This window comes from Natator depressus, chromosome 14, assembly GCF_965152275.1.
Source record: "Natator depressus isolate rNatDep1 chromosome 14, rNatDep2.hap1, whole genome shotgun sequence".
Taxonomy (NCBI): domain Eukaryota; kingdom Metazoa; phylum Chordata; order Testudines; family Cheloniidae; genus Natator; species Natator depressus.
In genome coordinates, this window is record NC_134247.1 from 13,068,332 (window position 1) to 13,086,345 (window position 18,014).

General features: G+C 42.8%; 1 protein-coding gene across 1 annotated transcript in view; it reads right to left on the reverse strand.

The window, feature by feature from the left end:
- The window catches only part of ABCC3 (ATP binding cassette subfamily C member 3), a 76,970-nt gene that overhangs the window by 9,148 nt on the left and 49,808 nt on the right, over positions 1 to 18,014 (reverse strand). Inside the window, exons 15-27 of the mRNA XM_074972163.1 lie at positions 17,118 to 17,184; positions 15,067 to 15,193; positions 14,502 to 14,678; positions 13,443 to 13,610; positions 12,363 to 12,546; positions 11,084 to 11,189; positions 10,116 to 10,266; positions 8,387 to 8,594; positions 7,483 to 7,793; positions 6,179 to 6,378; positions 5,953 to 6,079; positions 1,366 to 1,467; positions 270 to 416 (exon numbers count right to left, since the gene is read on the reverse strand). Coding sequence (XP_074828264.1) covers positions 270 to 416; positions 1,366 to 1,467; positions 5,953 to 6,079; positions 6,179 to 6,378; positions 7,483 to 7,793; positions 8,387 to 8,594; positions 10,116 to 10,266; positions 11,084 to 11,189; positions 12,363 to 12,546; positions 13,443 to 13,610; positions 14,502 to 14,678; positions 15,067 to 15,193; positions 17,118 to 17,184 — 2,075 coding nt within the window. The remainder of the gene's footprint in view (positions 1 to 269; positions 417 to 1,365; positions 1,468 to 5,952; positions 6,080 to 6,178; positions 6,379 to 7,482; positions 7,794 to 8,386; positions 8,595 to 10,115; positions 10,267 to 11,083; positions 11,190 to 12,362; positions 12,547 to 13,442; positions 13,611 to 14,501; positions 14,679 to 15,066; positions 15,194 to 17,117; positions 17,185 to 18,014) is intronic.

The following is an 18,014-nucleotide window of genomic DNA, read 5'->3' on the forward strand; positions in this document are numbered from 1 at the left end:
CCGAAACTGACTGGAATCTCTCTTTATTCAGGAATGGACTATCCCTCATTCACTCAGCACAGACAGCGGTGGTAGCAACTTCACAGGATGTTTCTAAGGCATTGTGAACACATCAGGCCAGATTATCAGTTGGTGTAAATGGACATAGACCTCAATGGAGCTGTACCCATTTAGCCTAGCTGAGGATCCAGCCCATCCACTTTTGTTATTGCAAATCCCACATGTACCATCAGCAACAGATTCACATATGATAAATGGCTGTACTCTACCTTTTCTCCACCTTTCACTCTGAGGCTGAGGCCTTTCAGCACCAGATCCAGGCCTTTCCTATATCTTACTGAGTAATCAACAAACTCCACCTCCCCGTGTGTTGGCCAGTCTTCCGGTGGCCTCTTGTCTTCAATTATCCAGGGAGCCTAAAGGAGAACAGTAGCTAGAAATTATTCCCTTAAGTTTTTAAAAGTTGCAGGCTGCGATTTAAAATATTAAACTTTTAGGGTTACTAAAATCTCACCAGGAGACTAATTCCCTTCTGTCTGCTTATTATTTGATATGGTGGAATAAGCAGCCAGAAAAACAGATTCCTTAAACAGAGCTGTGCCATTTTACACCAGATGAGGATCTGGTCCATAATGCACTCTTGTGTATCTTGTCTGGCTTCCTCCTCTCTGCTACCATATCAAGTTCAAGCACCTTCTCTCGTCCTGTATACCCTAATCCTTACATTCCCCTGAACTACAACTAATCAAGTCCGAAACGTCAACAGAGCAGCCTATTTCCAGGCATAACCATTTATCTACCAAGCTGCACAACTATGTTTATGTCAGTGTGCTTTGAGAAAAGCTGGGGAACAATCGCATACTGCCTCAGCTGCTAGCACTGGGGGCAGAGGACTGAGGTGTGCTTCTGAATAAAAATGTGGGAGACAGGAGAACCGGCTAAGGTGGTTAAGAGAAGAACCTATATAGAGCTGGAGAATTGTGTTACAACCCTGCTCATGAGCAAAGTCAAAACCCATGGTTATGAACAACATGTTAACAATATTATACGCAGACATGGACTGTGGGCCAAGTTTTCTGTTGATGAAAAATGTTCCACTGACTTCCATGGAGTTGCTCCCACTTACAACTGCAGAGAATTTGGGCTCATGTTTAGCATCAACTATGTTACAACCTGTTAATAAAGACAGTAAAACTGAGTAGTACAGACAAACCCAAACTAGTGTCTAGAACATCATATTTGTCTAGGTTACGCTGTCAGGTCCTCAGAGTAGGGTCCTCCTCTGTCTAAGCGTTGAAAGAAACAAATGGAAATTATGGATTTCTGAGAATAAACATGTTAATTGTGAACAGTTCAGTAGCTGACCTCCGTCTCAGTTTCTGAATACTCTTTCACTCTCTCGACAGCCACAATGTTGGATTCTAGGTCCGAAGTCATCCGCACCATCCAATTCAGAGACATTGTCACCTGGACAATATAAAGAGTAAAATATTACCCTTTGAAGAACAGCAAAAGTATGCTTTATAAAAATGCTGTTTCTAATATCGGTCTGTTATATATTGTTTCTACAGCTACTTCTTGAACTACAATATACATAATTAACTTTATGTTAAGAATGATACAGACCACAGGGCAAGAAGTTTACAGAGAGGAATTATGGGACTTGGAAGACCTGGGTTAAATTTCCACCTCTGCCATAGCCTTGCTCTGTGACCTTGGTTAAATCATTCCTTATGGTGGAATCCACAAAGTTACTTTCGTTCCCAACTTCTATTTAGGCTCCTAATTTCAACTGAAATCAACAGAATTTAGGAAACTAAACAGAAGTTAGAAGCTTAAGTTGCTTCGTAGATTCTACCCTTGTCTCTCTGTCCCTCAGATCCCTATCCCTAACATGGGAATACTACTACTTCATTTCTCCCTCCTACTGTCTGTCTGTGTATTTAGACTGCAAGCTTTTGGGGGCAGGGACTGTCCCTTACTGTGCATATGTATAATGCCTAGCACAACGGGGCCCCAATCTTAACTGGGACCTCTAAGTGGTATCACAATGCAAGTAATAATTACAGTAAAGTATACTGATCTTGGCTAGTCTTCCACTGGAAGTGACCAGGATGGACTATGTTTTCAAGCAGTAGGGTCAAACCTACAGATCACCATTTCACTTTGCCTTTGCCAGTTAAATCTGTAGAATTTTGAGGAGCCTTGTATGCAAACGTCTAACCTACTGCAAATTCTCATGAGGCATTCGGAATGGAGAGGTCTTGTAAACTACGATTATCGGCAGGTTCTTGAAGGCCTTTCCCTGACTGTTTTAGCATCTGGATTGTCCCTTTTTAAAGAAAAAAAGATTTGGTCTAATTTTTTTGGAAATCTTTGACTGATCCCCAGATGATGGAAACCAAGATGGCTCTCTCTTTGCCCCCCACCATCCTTTCTTTCCCTTCATTTTTTTGTTCATTTGTCTTTTTTTCTGCTCTCCTCTTATTTTCAAGAAAAACATTCAATGAAATATAAATTAAGAGACAAAAGATTACAAGGGATAAGTATTTATTGGAGAGTAAGGCTGGTGCAGTGGTCAGGTGTTAGCTTGGGGTCAGTTCTCTGCTCTACCACGGACTCCTTGTGTGACCTTAGGTGAGTCACTTTGCTTCTCTGTGCCTCAGTTTCCCATCTGTAAAACAGGGACAATAGCACTGCTCTGCCTTATGGGGCACTGTGAGGATAAATACATTAAAGACTATAAGAAAAGGAGGACTTGTGGCACCTTAGAGACTAACCAATTTATTTGAGCATGAGCTTTCGTGAGCTACAGCTCACTTCATCGGATGCATACTGTGGAAATTGCAGAGACATTATATACACAGACACCATGAAACAATACCTCCTCCCACCCCACTCTCCTGTTGGTAATAGCTTATCTAAAGTGATCATCAAGTTGGGCCATTTCCAGCACAAATCCAGGTTTTCTCACCCTCCGCCCCCCCACAGACAAACTCACTCTCTTGCTGGTAATAGCCCATCCAAAGTGACCACTCTCTTCACAATGTGTATGATAATCAAGGTGGGCCATTTCCTGCAGAAATCCAGGTTCTCTCACCCCCCTCCAAAAACCACACACACAAACTCACTCTCCTGCTGGTAATAGCCCATCCAAAGTGACCACTCTCTTCACAATGTGTATGATAATCAAGGTGGGCCATTTCCTGCAGAAATCCAGGTTCTCTCACCCCCTCATCCCCCTCCAAAAACCACACACACAAACTCACTCTCCTGCTGGTAATAGCCTATCCAAAGTGACCACTCTCCTTACAACCTGCATGAAAATCAAGGTGGGCCATTTCCAGCACAAATACAGGTTTTCTCACTCCCCCACCCCCATACACACACAAACTCACTCTCCTGCTGGTAATAGCTCATCCAAAGTGACCACTCTCCCTACAATGTGCATGATAATCCATGATAATCCATTTCCTGGATTTGTGCTGGAAATGGCCCACCTTGATTATCATGCACATTGTAGGGAGAGTGGTCACTTTGGATGAGCTATTACCAGCAGAAGAGTGAGTTTGTGTGTGTATGGGGGTGGGGTTCATCTGGTCTGGTGATAATGTGGGAGTTCCTGGTAGTGGAAGAGGCTCTCTCCCATTCTGCTGCAGTGAGCTGATGATGTTATCAGCTGGATGGAGAACATGCAGTACTGCCCAGAGAGGATTTCTGCTACATAGTCAGTGGTGGGGCACATCCCATATATCCCTGAACAGTGGCAGGTTTGGAATTTGCTGTATCTTGGTGATCAGATTGTTGGCTGCACTCTGACATCAGATATGAGGTGGAGGAATATTGACTAGGACTGGTAACAAGTTTTGTTGGCTTCAGTGTGCTTCTGATAACTCTTATGATATGATTAAGCTCCATGTCCACTAGGCCTACTGACTTGCCAGGTGAACCCTAGCAGTTTGTTCAGGAGGCAGCTTTTGCTCTTGATCTTTTTTTAAAAACTACATTTGTGAGGTGGTATTTGGAGGTCAGTGCATGATCTAGAGTGACCCTAGGTACAGTGGCTTTAGATTGATGTTAAGCTCAAGTTGGCTCGGACCATGGTGTACACGAAAACAAGTTGATACAGTTTTTGATGTGCTTGGTTTCAGTCTCCATTTCTTGCAATAGTCACCTGTGGCAGTCACATGACTGTTCAGGTTTTCTTCTACCTTTTGGAAGTCATGGACCCTTGAGGCCAAGCAGAGACAGTCAGTGTCCTTGAGCTGCCCAGAGATGGTGTTCAGTAGGTCACCGGTGAATACATTAAATACAGTTAGTGCCAGCACTAAGCCTGGCAGGATTCTGCCTTTCTGGAATCTCCAGATGCTGATTTTGTGGCCCAGAGCCAGCTAAAAATGTCTGCCTCAGAGCCCTCAGCTCAGTTGCCATGACAACTCATCCAGGAAGAACTCCTGACATCTTGTACAGCAGACCAGTGTGCCAGATGGTGTCATAAGTTGCTGTAAGATCAAAAAAGACAGTTCCAGTTTTCTTCTTCTCTTGAAAAGCATGTCGTGGATGAAGATGGACAACCAGTGCTGACTTATTTCCCCAAGATGTTATAGTAGTTCTTGTGATATCACTGTCAAAGCTGCATGCTTTTCCTATTTTCACTGATTTCAGTGCTTTTCTATTTCTTCCCTCGAGACTGCCTGGAGTTTTCATCTTGGGTTTGAGCTGTGGAGATTGCCTGTTTTGATGCCACTCTTTTTTGATTTACCCTTCGAATATTTTGTCTTTGGTCTGTTTTTGTGATGTTGGTCAGGTGTCTGGCAACACTGTTTGGAGAGACCTTCTACTGCCATGTATCTGGTGGGTTTTATGCCTGCCTCTCCCCTACCATCACTCCAGCATCCTTCCATCTATGACGGAAACTTTAATAACCACCATACCAGATGGACCTACAGAGAATCTCATCAAAGTGAAATAGACCTTGCAAATTGGGCCTCCCGCAACAAGTTACACCTTCTTCATGACCTTAAGCAACCAGCAACTTTTCACTCTGCCCGCTGGAACCAGGGCTACTCCACATATCTCAGTTGGGTTGCTTCTGCTGGGCCTGCCCTCTACCAGCCACCTGCAGGGTCCTTGAAAATTTCATCCACAGCCAGCATTCTCATCCAAATGAGGCTTACCATACCTATAGTGACCACTTGCCCAAGGCTACAGTGGAACTACAGAAAGGCAGACAGGGACAATTACACTAAGCTCATTGATCAATATATCATTTGTATCCCGCATAATATTTCAATAGATCAAGCATACTCAAGAATTAGCAAAGCAAATCTTTAAGGCCGCCACCAAATCCATCACACGTGGCTGTCAAAAAACCTTTACACCATGTCTGGACAAGGAATGTGCAAGTCTCCTTAAACAGTACCAAAATAATAATAATAAAAAAAAATCTAGTGATCCAGAAATAGCCCACCCCCCGAAGAGCCTGAATGCAGCCTGACGAGCACGCTGGGAAAACGCAGTCTTGGAAACAGGCATGTAAAGACCTAGGAGGAGAGCCTGGATACTCACTAGGAAGTTTGGGAAGTACAGTATATCCTGCCTACCTAACTCCCTATGGACCGTCATTGGAATAAGATAATTTTCTTCCCTTCCTGTCTTAAACCATTGTGCAAGGTTGCTGTGGGCTATTAAAGAACAACTGTGATCAATCTTAAAGGTGACCACATTTCACTGGTGGGGGAAGCAAGTCCTATATACTGTATGCATTTGTGTAGCACGTGGGCATGTTTTAAGTACTATATATGTGTATGTAAGCTATTACTATTATAACCCTGACCAGCACTACTCACCTATTAACTCCGGCTTTTAGGAGTGCTTATTTAACCTCCGTCATATAATAGTGCCCTGTATGAGTTAATATTCAGCAACATCCCACAGCAACGTTATACACACCTGTAATGCGTAGGATACCGACAGTCCTACCAGGCCAGCATTCAGGCTGTTTTTACTTAACACAGCAAAGAGGGCAGCAAACAGGACAACACAATTTCCTATTAATTCAATTCGAATGCCCAGCCACCTGTTAAATAAGCAAACAGGGGTAAATGATCACTTGAAGGATTATGGAAAGATATACTCGCTTCAGCAAGGATGACATACCACTCTGTGCTGGTTTTACCTGTTGGAAACAATGCTAGGAAAATAACACTTCTGATTTTCATCCACTTTCAAGTCACTCAGGTGTACAAAGGAATTTTCTCTCCCGTAGGCTCGGATGACACTGGCCCCTGTGATTGTTTCCGAAAAATGGGAATATATGGGGGATCTGCTGACAGATTCCAGGCGCTTTAACTGGCGAGAGGTAGCCACATAGAACCGCTGCCATAGTTAAACACAAACACACAAAAGAAATACTAGTAATTTATGCGAATGAAGAAAATAAAATTATACCTGAAATAGTCCAGACGTTAACACTAACGGTAAAGAACAACAGTGATTAACCACGGCTACTTAAATAATAGTAACAAGGCCACTCTCTAAAGGTTTTCCATTGGTTTCAGTGGCCTTTGGATCAGGCCCTAGTTGCATCCACATGCAATCAAGGAAAATGGCATCTCACTGCCAAAAAGTTGTGAACCTACCAAAAAATTCAGAATTGTACCCACAGATACAGCATACAATGGCAATGCAGGCCTGCCCCAATGCCCACTTAACGTGACTTTAGCATGACTTAGAGGCCCTGCATGTAGGAGTCAGAAGGGAATTCAGTCTCCATGGCCCATTCATACATCCTAAGGCCAGATGGGACCTTTGTGATCATCTAGCCTGACCTCCTGTATAACACAGGCCAGAGAATTTCACCTAGTCATCCCTGTAACAAAGTCCAATCATTTGTATGCAGTATCGCTGTAGCCATGTTGGTCCCAGGTTATTAGAGAGAAGGTGGTGAGGTAATATTTGGTATTGGACCACCTTCTGTGGGTGAAAGAGACAAGCTCTCAAGCTTACCCAGAGCTTTTCTTCCATCATTTATGTTAGACTAAATCATATCTTTCAGAAATGCATCCAGTCCTGATCTGAAGACATCAAAACCCAGCACCTGCCTCGACAGTTCATTGCAGTGGTTAATCAGTCACACAGTTAAAAATTTGTGCCTTATTTCTAACTTGAATTTGTCTTGTTTCAAATTCCAGCCATTGGTTCCTCTTATGCCTTTTTCCACTAGATTAGCCCTTTAATGCCTGGTATTTTCTCCCCATGAAGGTACTTACAATACCATAATCAAGTCACCTCCTGATCTTTTTCATAAGCTAAACAAAAGATTTAAAAAGACGAGTCTCCTACCACTGCCCAGGGGAGGCCATTACCAGTAATATCAGTGCAGAGATAATATGTTCCAAGCTCCTAAATTAAGTGCTCTAAACTAAAAAGAGTAGGAACAGTACCATAATGATCATCAGGTTGGCAGTCAGACATAGTTACCTGTACAAAGAAATATACAATTGCTAGAGGTATTATAACCACAGCGAAGAGCGGAGTGCTCGATATGATTACAATCATAGTTGACATAGAGGTGAAGAAGGTTCCTAGGAACATCAGGATAGTGGGTGGTATCACTTCATCAATCACATATATGTCCTTAGAGAAGCGGTTGATGATTCGGCCTGTGGGAGTTGTGTCGAAGAAAGACTGTGGGGTGTGAAACTTGTTCTCCAGCAGTGCAGCATGGAGTGTTCGAGCTGCATTGATGCCACCCATTGCCAGGGTGAAGGAAGAGATCAGCACTAGCAGGCCTGTTAAACAAAGAAGAAATTTGCAGAGGTTTGTGAATACGCCATTCACAAGATGCAGCTTTTGACTTTTACTGATCCAGCAGCTTTTATTGTGCCAGCAGACTTTCCTCATTACTACATCAGGGCCCTGTAGTCTTCAAGTACATTCTGGGTGATTTAACCATTGACTTCAGTGAGATTACTTATAGGATCCAGACAGCCAACCCTTATTGTCTATAAATATAGTTTTCCTCACCCTTTTACAAGTTCTCCACACAGCGCGCCTCAATCCTGACCTCTGCATCAACTCTACCATCCAGGAATTCACACCTTCCTGTACTTCTCAGCCTCTTTCCCTTCTCCCCTCCTTCTCAGTTTCCATCATTCTCCAGCCTTCTAATCCTTCCTTCACTTCCACCATGCAGTCTTCGAAGTGTGGATTCAGCCAAATTCTACCAGCTTTGTGGTGTCCTACTGCCCTTGCTCAGGTTACAGAGTTTATGAAGCTCAGAGCCCCCCGTGGCTATTGTTATGCTTTTCCCAGTATTCTCCTCTTTGCTCAGCGAGGGTGCAGCTAAATATTTTAACTGTATTAACTGGAGAAACGCTCATACCTTGCAAGAGTCCCAAAGCAGCATATACTCCGACTCGCATGCTTGTATTCTGCTGAGTGCCGTTTATGACAGGTTCATTGGTCCAGTCACTGAGCCATACATTGGCCCCAATCGCAGCAGCATTCTGACAGCCATACAGGAAGCATATAACTAAAGAAGTCACGAGGCCAACAGCCTTCATGTACTGCCAGAACACTGTCAGCTTTACCTGTAAGTTTGTAAAGCACGATATATTTACAAAGTACATTCAATTGCTGTCTGGAGTTCACAGAAATAGTAAGAGTGACCAGAGAGGAAATTTCTCCAGTAGATGGCCCAGTAAACTGGAAATTGCCAAAAATACTAACATATTGTAGTGCAGGGAGTGCAACTTATCTGACTGAGCTCAACATCCAGGTCGCTGCTTTAAAACAGGTAGTTCTGTTGTATCTCTACTGAGAGTCAATGGTGATTGCTGTGAAATATTCAGATCTCTTTTCTCTTTTCCAACTAACTGTATTTTATTACAATGTTTAAAGATATAGGGTGAAAGGTAGCAGAGCAGAGCTGAGGACTATAGAAGGCAAAGGTCAAGATTATCAGGAGTGAGTAGTGATTTGGGGTGATTTACAGAAAGTGCTGAGCACCCCTTGAAAAAATCTTTACCACATCTCAGGTTGGGCACCCAACATTCCTGAGTCACTTTTGAAAGTCTTGGCCAAAAGTTGGGGGGGGGTGGGGAGGGGGGAAATCACACAAAAGCACTTGAACAAAAGAAACTTGTGAAGCAAAGTAACAGGGTAAAACTTCTATCTCCAAGCTAACAACTCTGGCTCAAAAAGTCATTACTGTGGTAAGGGACAGAGGGGCCCCAATGAAATCTCAAAGAATATAAGGGGAGATTATTAGATACACAAATCCCATTGATTTAGGTGCTTTTCAAAAGCTCATAAAGACAAATCGACACCACCAACAAATAATGCTTAACCAACAGCTCCCCTGATGTCTGTGACACTGAGCATCTACAGCATTTAACATGTAGCAAATACTCACACTGTTGCTCAGTTGTGTGACATTCTAAGAGCCTTCTTTGGTGACACAAACTCCCTGGTTATTTTCATTATATTTTCTTTCTTTCCTGTGCTCAGTCTTCTCAATCCCCTCCACCCCCAATTTAACCTGTCATCCTTCAATATATCATAGTTCCCAATCCAATGTGGCAAACAGGCTGCAATACATACTTGTCTCAACATTTGTGTGAAACAAAAATCTCTCTCAAATGGTAACCAAAGCTAAAATTTAAATTAAAATAAACATGTATTCACATGACATGAAGTTGGCCCATAGAATTTGCTACTGCAGGTGGTGAGAATCAAATCCTACAGCTGGATTTAAAAAGGGATTTGATCACTTTGAAACGAACAACATTTAGAGCTAAGCCGAGTGAAGATGGAGTGATCAAACATCATGCTTCAGGGCATAAGATGCTCACAGCAGGACCAGGAAGAAATTCTCTCCCCTAAATATATAGCACAGGCCAGGTGCAGAAGTTGCTGGAAGGACCCTAGATTTAAAGAAGCAACAGCCTACTCCAGTAGGACAAATGCAATAGTCTTTTTGGCTTTTGCAATGCCAATGTCTCTATATGTTAAATGAAACATTTAATAGAATAGCTTTTTATATATGTAATAAAAAGTGACCTTTTATAATTGGAGAAAAATAAGGGAAAAAAAACCCAACAGCCCCCTACCGTTCCTGTTTCAGAGGTTTCTGCCTGAATGAGCTTGTCAGTGAGAATTTTTTGTGGCGGAGACAGCTCTGCAGACTTCTTTTCACACACTCTTTTTCTCGTGGACATTTTCTTGGGACATTCTCCCTCTGACGAGATCACACTAATTTGCCTAGTAGAAACAATGGATTTATTAGCTTAGCGGAGCGGAGGCATAGCATAGCAGTTCAAACACAGGACTGGGGCACAGCTCCCAGCTCTGCCTGACTCCCTCTGAGACCTGTGGGCAAGTCACAGGTGTATACATGGGTGGCCGAAGGTCAGACACACAAATCCATCGCTAGACACCTACTTACGTGGTCTGAGTTTCAGAGACGTTGAGAAGACAATTCCTATCGAAGTCGATGGAAGTTGCAAGTGCTCAGCACATCTGAAAATCAGGTGGCATATTTAGATGCCTAATTTGAAGGCCAGCATTTTGAAACTTGGGTGCCTAATCTCGCTCTTCTTCTGTTTCCACACATGTAAAATGGAGCTAACAAGGCTCACAGCACCTATAGTACCTCCCAGGGGTGTTGCCAGGCTCCATCCATTAATGCTTTTATAGAGTTCCGAGATACTCAGATGAAAGGTGCTACTGCAAAGGCATATTATTAATCTAATCAGCAGCAGATCGAAGCTGTGTGTGTGCAAATATTCATGGCGGCACTGTCTGAAAACTACAAAATTGCTCATATGAATACACTTCTCATTAATGGGTTCATAGGAGTACAGGTTTTGTCCCCTGTGCTATATGTTATAATTTAAATTAAAAGGACACAGGAGGCTTTAATACAAAGAGGAAACTAAAGTCTATGTTGAAAGATGCAGAGTACAGTGGGGTCAGACTGGAGAGCAACATTAATTAGCTGCTTGTGTTAAAGACGGGCTCCTTAAAACGTGCTTCAGCTCAGCTGAGGGCTTTATTCACAAGGGGACATCAGGCCTACCTAAGGAACTGCTTGCGGACCTCGTTTGTCACAGGCTCGTTATCTGCCAGATCAGTGTGGTTGCTGAGTGTATCTTCAGCGAGCAAGACCTCTTCATCCTCCAGCACTGCAATAGAAGATTGTATTTAACTTTCTGCTGAGGGCAGCTTATAGGAAACTGGTGTCAAAATCCAGAGGCAAATATGCTAGCTGAAGGATAAGCGTTATGAAGCTGACAGTGGCTTCAGAAGTCTGTTTGAGACTGCAGTGCTGCGTAACTGCAGGGAGCTAGTGCGTTTGGTAACTTTTGCAATTCTGGAGAAAAGTGTGATCCGAACACAGAACTAGCAGCAAGGAGCTCCTGATTTCTAAAGCTAATTCTGACACCAGCTCCCTCTACAACTTGGCTGATTCACATCCCCTCTATGCCTCTCTCTCTCTCCCACAACGCTCCCATCTCACAGAGCTGTTGAAGATTAATGTGGGTAAAGCACTTTGGAACCTATGTGCTGTAAGAGCTAAGTCACAGTAGTATTGTAATTAGTTTTAACCAAACTCATGAGCAGAATCTGCCCTGATTTCCCATTATCTTGGGATGAAGGACTGAGAGTCTAGGAAGCTGCTATTGTTGCTAGAAGAGGTTGTGTACAGCCTCTGGCATCTTGTTTGTCAGGACATACACTTCTGCTGCCTAACATTATGGGAATACAGCCATACATAGGAAACGTTTGCCAAAATACTTTCATCTTCCACCATCTAATCAGGGACAAATTAGGCCTAGAAGAAATCCTAATTAAAATGACATTTGTGTCATGCTATGTAACAGAAATACTGTGCTCTGGGTACCCCTTTGGAAAAATAGAGTCCAAAGGGCACTACGTTTTCCCACTGATCCTGTCTTTGCCAACTATAAAAAGGATTTCTCTGTATTAAAAACACGGAGGGAAAGTAATTTCTTACATTATCTTAGAATACAAGTACTTAGCCTCAGGCAGATTGGGTAAGTCCTTTTGCAAGAGGAAAGAAATAGGTTTGCTTACTTAAACATCAGTATTACCAACTTGCATTCAATACACGGGATGGGTTAATTTACACCATGACAGCTTAGTAAGCATAAAAAAAACTCCTCATGGTACATAACATTTTCATTACTAGCAAGAAAAATAAAGGAATCTAAGGCTGGATTATTACATTTCCCTACAGGCATGTATCGCAGGAGCAGGTAACATTTATATGTAGGGAAATTCATGACCTGACTGATACAAAAGCTATGATTTAAGATGAATAAGAACTGCTGTACTTGTTAGCTCATCCTCTTCTATGTCTTCATCAGGTGCATAATTTCGAAGAAATTCTGCAAAAGCCCCATTTTGCTTCAAAAGCTCTTGGTAGGATCCCATTTCAGAGATTTTGCCATCCACAAGGACCACAATATGGTCCACCTGAGGCAGAAAGGTGATGCCATGGGTCACTAGCATTCGGGTCTGTATGGGAGAATGAAACAAGTCAGTGCTACCAAGCCACCTCTGGGGTGGAACGCTGCAGCTGTTTAACAACATGCAGCCAATCACTATGTAACATTTTTAGGATAAAGAATGAATATCAGGTACGGTTGAAATATCAGGAGGAATTTAGACGGAACGTAGTGGAATTTGGCTAAGACACTAGGTGTAAAACCCCTGACTCTTGTGAAGAGAATTAAGAAATATTTACTGGCGACAGGACCTTGGCTTTAAAAGAGGTAGTAGCCCACTAACACCACAGTGGGAAACTAGCTCAGTGCGGACTCAGCGGCGAATGACAATTGCTGAATCATCAAGACTGCTTCCTGTAAGACTGTTTTTCTTGTGGTCTCTCCTCTGAGCTCTGACATAGCGTGATGCTGCATAGGAGATCTGACAAGACCCTGAATCAGCGACCTTTAGGCAACAGAATACCACAGAGCTCTGTAGACACGCTAAATGGTGCAGAACATTCCCCGCCTCCCATCCCGGGCTGCCCCAGGACAGTGACCAGCAACACTAAGGACAGGACTGCTCTAAATTCCTCCATATATTTTGTTTTCAGCAGTGTCAGGTGTCAGTTTCCAGGGGAGAGCAAGTTTCCACAGGACTTGAAGAAACACTATCCAAGCTTAAGAGCTTTTCACATCCCCACCCTTGGGCATGTCAAAACAACAGCTCTCGACTGAGAATCTGGCAATGGGCACCTTTTCCAAAAGTACAATGAAATGAAGAAATCAGGGAGCTATTCAGAACTCAACTCCCAGTGTTAAAATAGCAGGCCAGTTCATCCCCCTGATAGTTCTGGGGTGGGGGGGGGGAAGGGGAGGGGAAGAGTGTGTGTGTGTGTGTAAAAGAGAATCCAAGCACAGGCATACTTTTCCTTTAAGTGCCCCTTCTGGTCCAATAACATTGTCAAAGATGTGCTTAGCAACGTGGGAATCCACAGCTGAAAGAGGGTCATCTAACAGGTACACATCGGCGTCACTAAACACAGCGCGAGCAAGGCTGACTCTCTGCCTTTGGCCACCCGAGAGGTTGATGCCCTGCAAGGTGGAAGGAGAAGACAAAATACATCACCTACAACACAATTTAATCCAAGCAATAGCAGGGATACCCTTACAGCTCACAGGCACTCAGATGCTATGGTAATGGGCACAGTAGAAGGGCCTGAATAGAATAGCACAGGTAGAGTTGAAGTGGGAAATGGAACTCTAAGAAAGCTGCGTGTGCATGCACTGCTATCGGAATGGAAAGAATTTGGCAACTTACAAATGGAAAATTCTTTGTAGCAACTTACAAGAGCCCTGGAACCAAATGAATTCTTAAATGGGGCTGCTAAAAACCAAAACCAAAACCTGCCAAACAAGACACAAAACACAAATTCAAAGCAAGATGCAGCTGAAACGGCAATGTTTTGCCACATTGTTCCTGCTTTCCATGTGATTCACTATATCCACTCACGTTCGCGCAACACTGCCCACGCTGGCATGAAACCTGTGAGCCTCTGCAAAACCATCTTTAGTTTGGGAAACAGTTGTGTAACAAGCTGATTTCTATTTTGAATAGACTTAGGAGAGGATCCGATGCCAAGCTTGGTGTGAGTTGTATCACATTCCCTTCATGTGAAGGAGCCTGGATTCTGAAACTGCCATGGACAGAATTCCTTATCACACTCAGAACTTAATTGGGAGTGGAGGATGCGCCGTCTCTCACAAGATCAGGTCTATGATCCCCAGTCAGCAAAGCACTTCCACACACACTTAAAGTTAAGCTCATACTTAAGAGCTTTGTTTAATAGGATGGACTTAAACATAAGCTTAAAGTTAAGCATCTGCTTAAAAGCTTTGCTGGATCAGGGTCTAAATATAAAGCATTATTTCTACCGCACAGACAGAGCAGCCATCATCATGCATGTTTGCCGTTAAGGGCCCTACCTTCTCTCCTATCTCGGTATGATCTCCCCCTGGAAGTACTTCAAGGTCAGTTTTTAAAGCACAGGCCTCCAGGACATTTTGGTACTTCTGTTCATTATGTTGTTGGCCAAACAAAATATTATCTTTCAGGGTGGCATTCTGAATCCAAGCTTGTTGTGGAACATAAGCAACAGATCCCTAAAATGAAAAAACCAAACCTCTGTGATTTACTATTCATTGTGGAATTGATTTACCTTTAATGAGCTGTGATTTACAATTACAGAGCTAATTCAAATCTATATGTAATATGCACACACACAGTCACACACTACAGTACATATGAATTGTACATACACATGCACTAATTGCTGACGTACAGTAGAAATCTCAGGAAAAACCACTACAGTTGATTAAATTGAACAGTTATGAGCAAAACCCAAACAAGCATGCAGAGAAGTTGGTAAAATTACAGACAGCCCTGAATTCTCTGTCCAGGCAGACATACACTAATACACTATGTGCATGTATACAATATGCTAGGTGTGTTAATACATTATTTTGAAGCACCATCGTAACTAGAACCCACCTTCACTGCCACTTGTCCTTCTAGCTTTTCCATTTCACCAAGAAGAGCTGATACCAGTGAAGACTTCCCACAGCCAACATGGCCAACAACAGCAACCAAAGAACCACTGGGGACCAACAAATTTATACTGTGGAGGAAACAGGCTGAAAATTAATTAAACGTTCATTTACTAAAGACATTACAGCTCCTTTCGTCAGGTCTGATGTACGCACTGACAATCCCCCTACCTCAGTAAATGCACATAAAATGATACAGTAAATGTAGCTGGGTTGTTGGTTCCCCCCCTCCCCGATTTCTTTTTAAGCATGCTTATTATAATTATTATTTTTACTGCGGTAGCACATAGGAGCCCCTGTTATGATTCAGGATAATTTCCTCATTACCCTTGCAGTATGTGTAACCCACACGCCTCCGGGATGTGGTGTTCTGTCCCATCTAGTGGCACCGAGACCACTTAGAGAGATTAATGAGTTTGCTCTACAGTCAGTTGGCTTTTAGCTCTTGCAATAGAGGTTCATGCACTAAGCTCCAGAGATTCCAGGTTCGATCCCGCCCGCTGATGATTGGGGTCTGTCAGCGTTACATATGCACCAAATTCATTGAGAGTATCAGGAGAGCTGGTAGCAATGCCTATAGATAAGACTGACCTACTCTTTCCATTATAAGATCCTGTTTTCAAATTATATCAGTTTATTGGGTTACAAAGGGTTAATAACCTTTTTGGAAGGATTCAGCTGATTTCAGGGCCTTTCTCAGTAAGAACACCTGCCTGGAAATGTTGAGGGATTAAGTGCCTTGTTTAAAGACATTTAAGCCATTTAACTAAAATATTTATAGTGCTAGTAAATAGAATGGACAATGACATGACAGGGGAAAGCAAAATGCTTACAAATATAATTTTCTTTTTTTTTTAAAATGGTCTAAAGTCTTGACTCAGGCCCTAATCCTCCAGCAGATCTGTATGATCAGACCCCTCTACCTTTACATAGCCCCTCTGAAGTCAAAGCCAGCCCCATATGCAAAGAACTAGATGGAGAATTGGGACCAGAGCCATTCCTCAGACTCCTTTCATTACCTACAGGAGTTTTTCATATGTAGCCAGACTTTCAAAAAAGCATTCAAAGCAGGATTGACCACCAAAATTCAAAACCTGTCCTCACTATCTTCCATATCCAGTAGCATATTCCCCTCACCAGCATTTTAAGGGACAGTAATTTTGGTGGCTAATAATTCTAGTTACAGCTTCATGGATCTTTCAGAATGAAACCCCAGAAGAAGGAAGTTCCCCTGGTTTCAGATTTTGTTACAAAACACAGGCTGGCTCAGTTGAGCTTTTTGCAAAACCTGAGCTTTTCAAGCAGGTCTGAGCCACGTCAAAGTTTCTCCTTAAGCATTTATAACATGTTCAGCACACTGTAGCATGAGTGCCTTTGATTTTGACCTGAAACTAGGCAAAATGTGCAACTTTTTAGCCACAATTAGATTTGACTTTGTTCAAGCAGGGAGTGAAACCAAAACTGGGAGGCTGGGGGAGAAAGCTGCAACGAGATTCTCAAAAAGACCTGAGATATCACGGTGATGGGTCTGACACAAAATCCTTAACAGAACAGAAAAAGTGTTCTCATGTCCATGAACTAAAGTCTTTACGTCCCAACATGTACATCCCAACTCTCTTAATAGCACTACCAGCAGCCCATCAGATAATCTGATTTGCCTAGTCAACAGATTGGGCCAGTAAATATGTATTATCTATATTAGAAATTAATTTACTCCATCTGTCCCTTAATCTACCTATGATATGCCAGTCACTGCAGTTTCTAGGCTCTGTAATATTTAGGCTTTGTATAGCATAATAATATGGGACAAGCAAACTGCTCTGATGTTTATAAAACAAAGACATGTGCAGGAGATCGGATAATATAACTTTGTAACAATGAAATTGAACACACTACTGGTTTAAAATTAAACAACCCTGAAACGGATCTCGCTAGAGACAACAAACAGAGGGAAGCAGGTTGATGCTGTACTGGAATTGTATAAAGAAATCTTACTCTTTCAGAGATGGCTTGAGCTTCTTTGCCCAGCTGAATGTCCCATTTGTTACAGTGATGGCGTAGCCTGTGCAACAGAACAGAAGAGAGACGGTGGAAAAAGTTTTGCGCATAATGGTGCTGAGTGAGGCTTTTGTACTGAGAAGGGAGAACAGTTGGAGGGCGTTTATTTCTAAGGAAGTTTTGCGTCCCTTTTCTCTGGGCATGGGAAGTAACATTTGTGATCTGCTCTGTCACAAGGGAACACTGTTCAGAGTAAGTGAAATCACAGAACTGTAGAACTGAGACATGAGAAAGCTGTTTATCTCCCTCCCAGGCAGGACTGGTCCCTAGAGCAGCTTATCACCTGAATCGTCCAGTACAGCTTTCAATATCCCTCTGTGATAATTACATCACATCATACCACTCAAGGGACGATTCCATAGTCAGTAAAAGGCTGACAGTTTGCTGGGGAGGTCGATGTAGAAGTTTAGGCCTGCCTGCCTCTGAACGGCTCTATATTGTCAACCTAACAAGTTAGGGATGGGCAGGTTTTATTCACCTCCTTGTGGAATGGTAGGTATGTAATAGTAATCACACGACAGCTGCCTTGCATCTCTTGCCCCCTTAGAATCTTGAAGACAAAATAACTTTTGATCTTTTGTCTTTAAATCAAAGAACAACAAGGGTGTGTTACAAGAGAACACATTGTGAATCTTATGAGATCAGACCGTTTTCCCACTGAATCTGGGATCCTGTACCTCTGGCAGTGGCCAACAGAAGCAAGCGACCCCCTTCTTCCCCGCCCCCCCAAAACCTCCATATCATCCCTATGCATTTATGCAATGCCAAACATGGCCCTGCCTGGCCCCTGATGATCAGCTGATGCCCCGAAGCATGAACCATTACATTACAAAT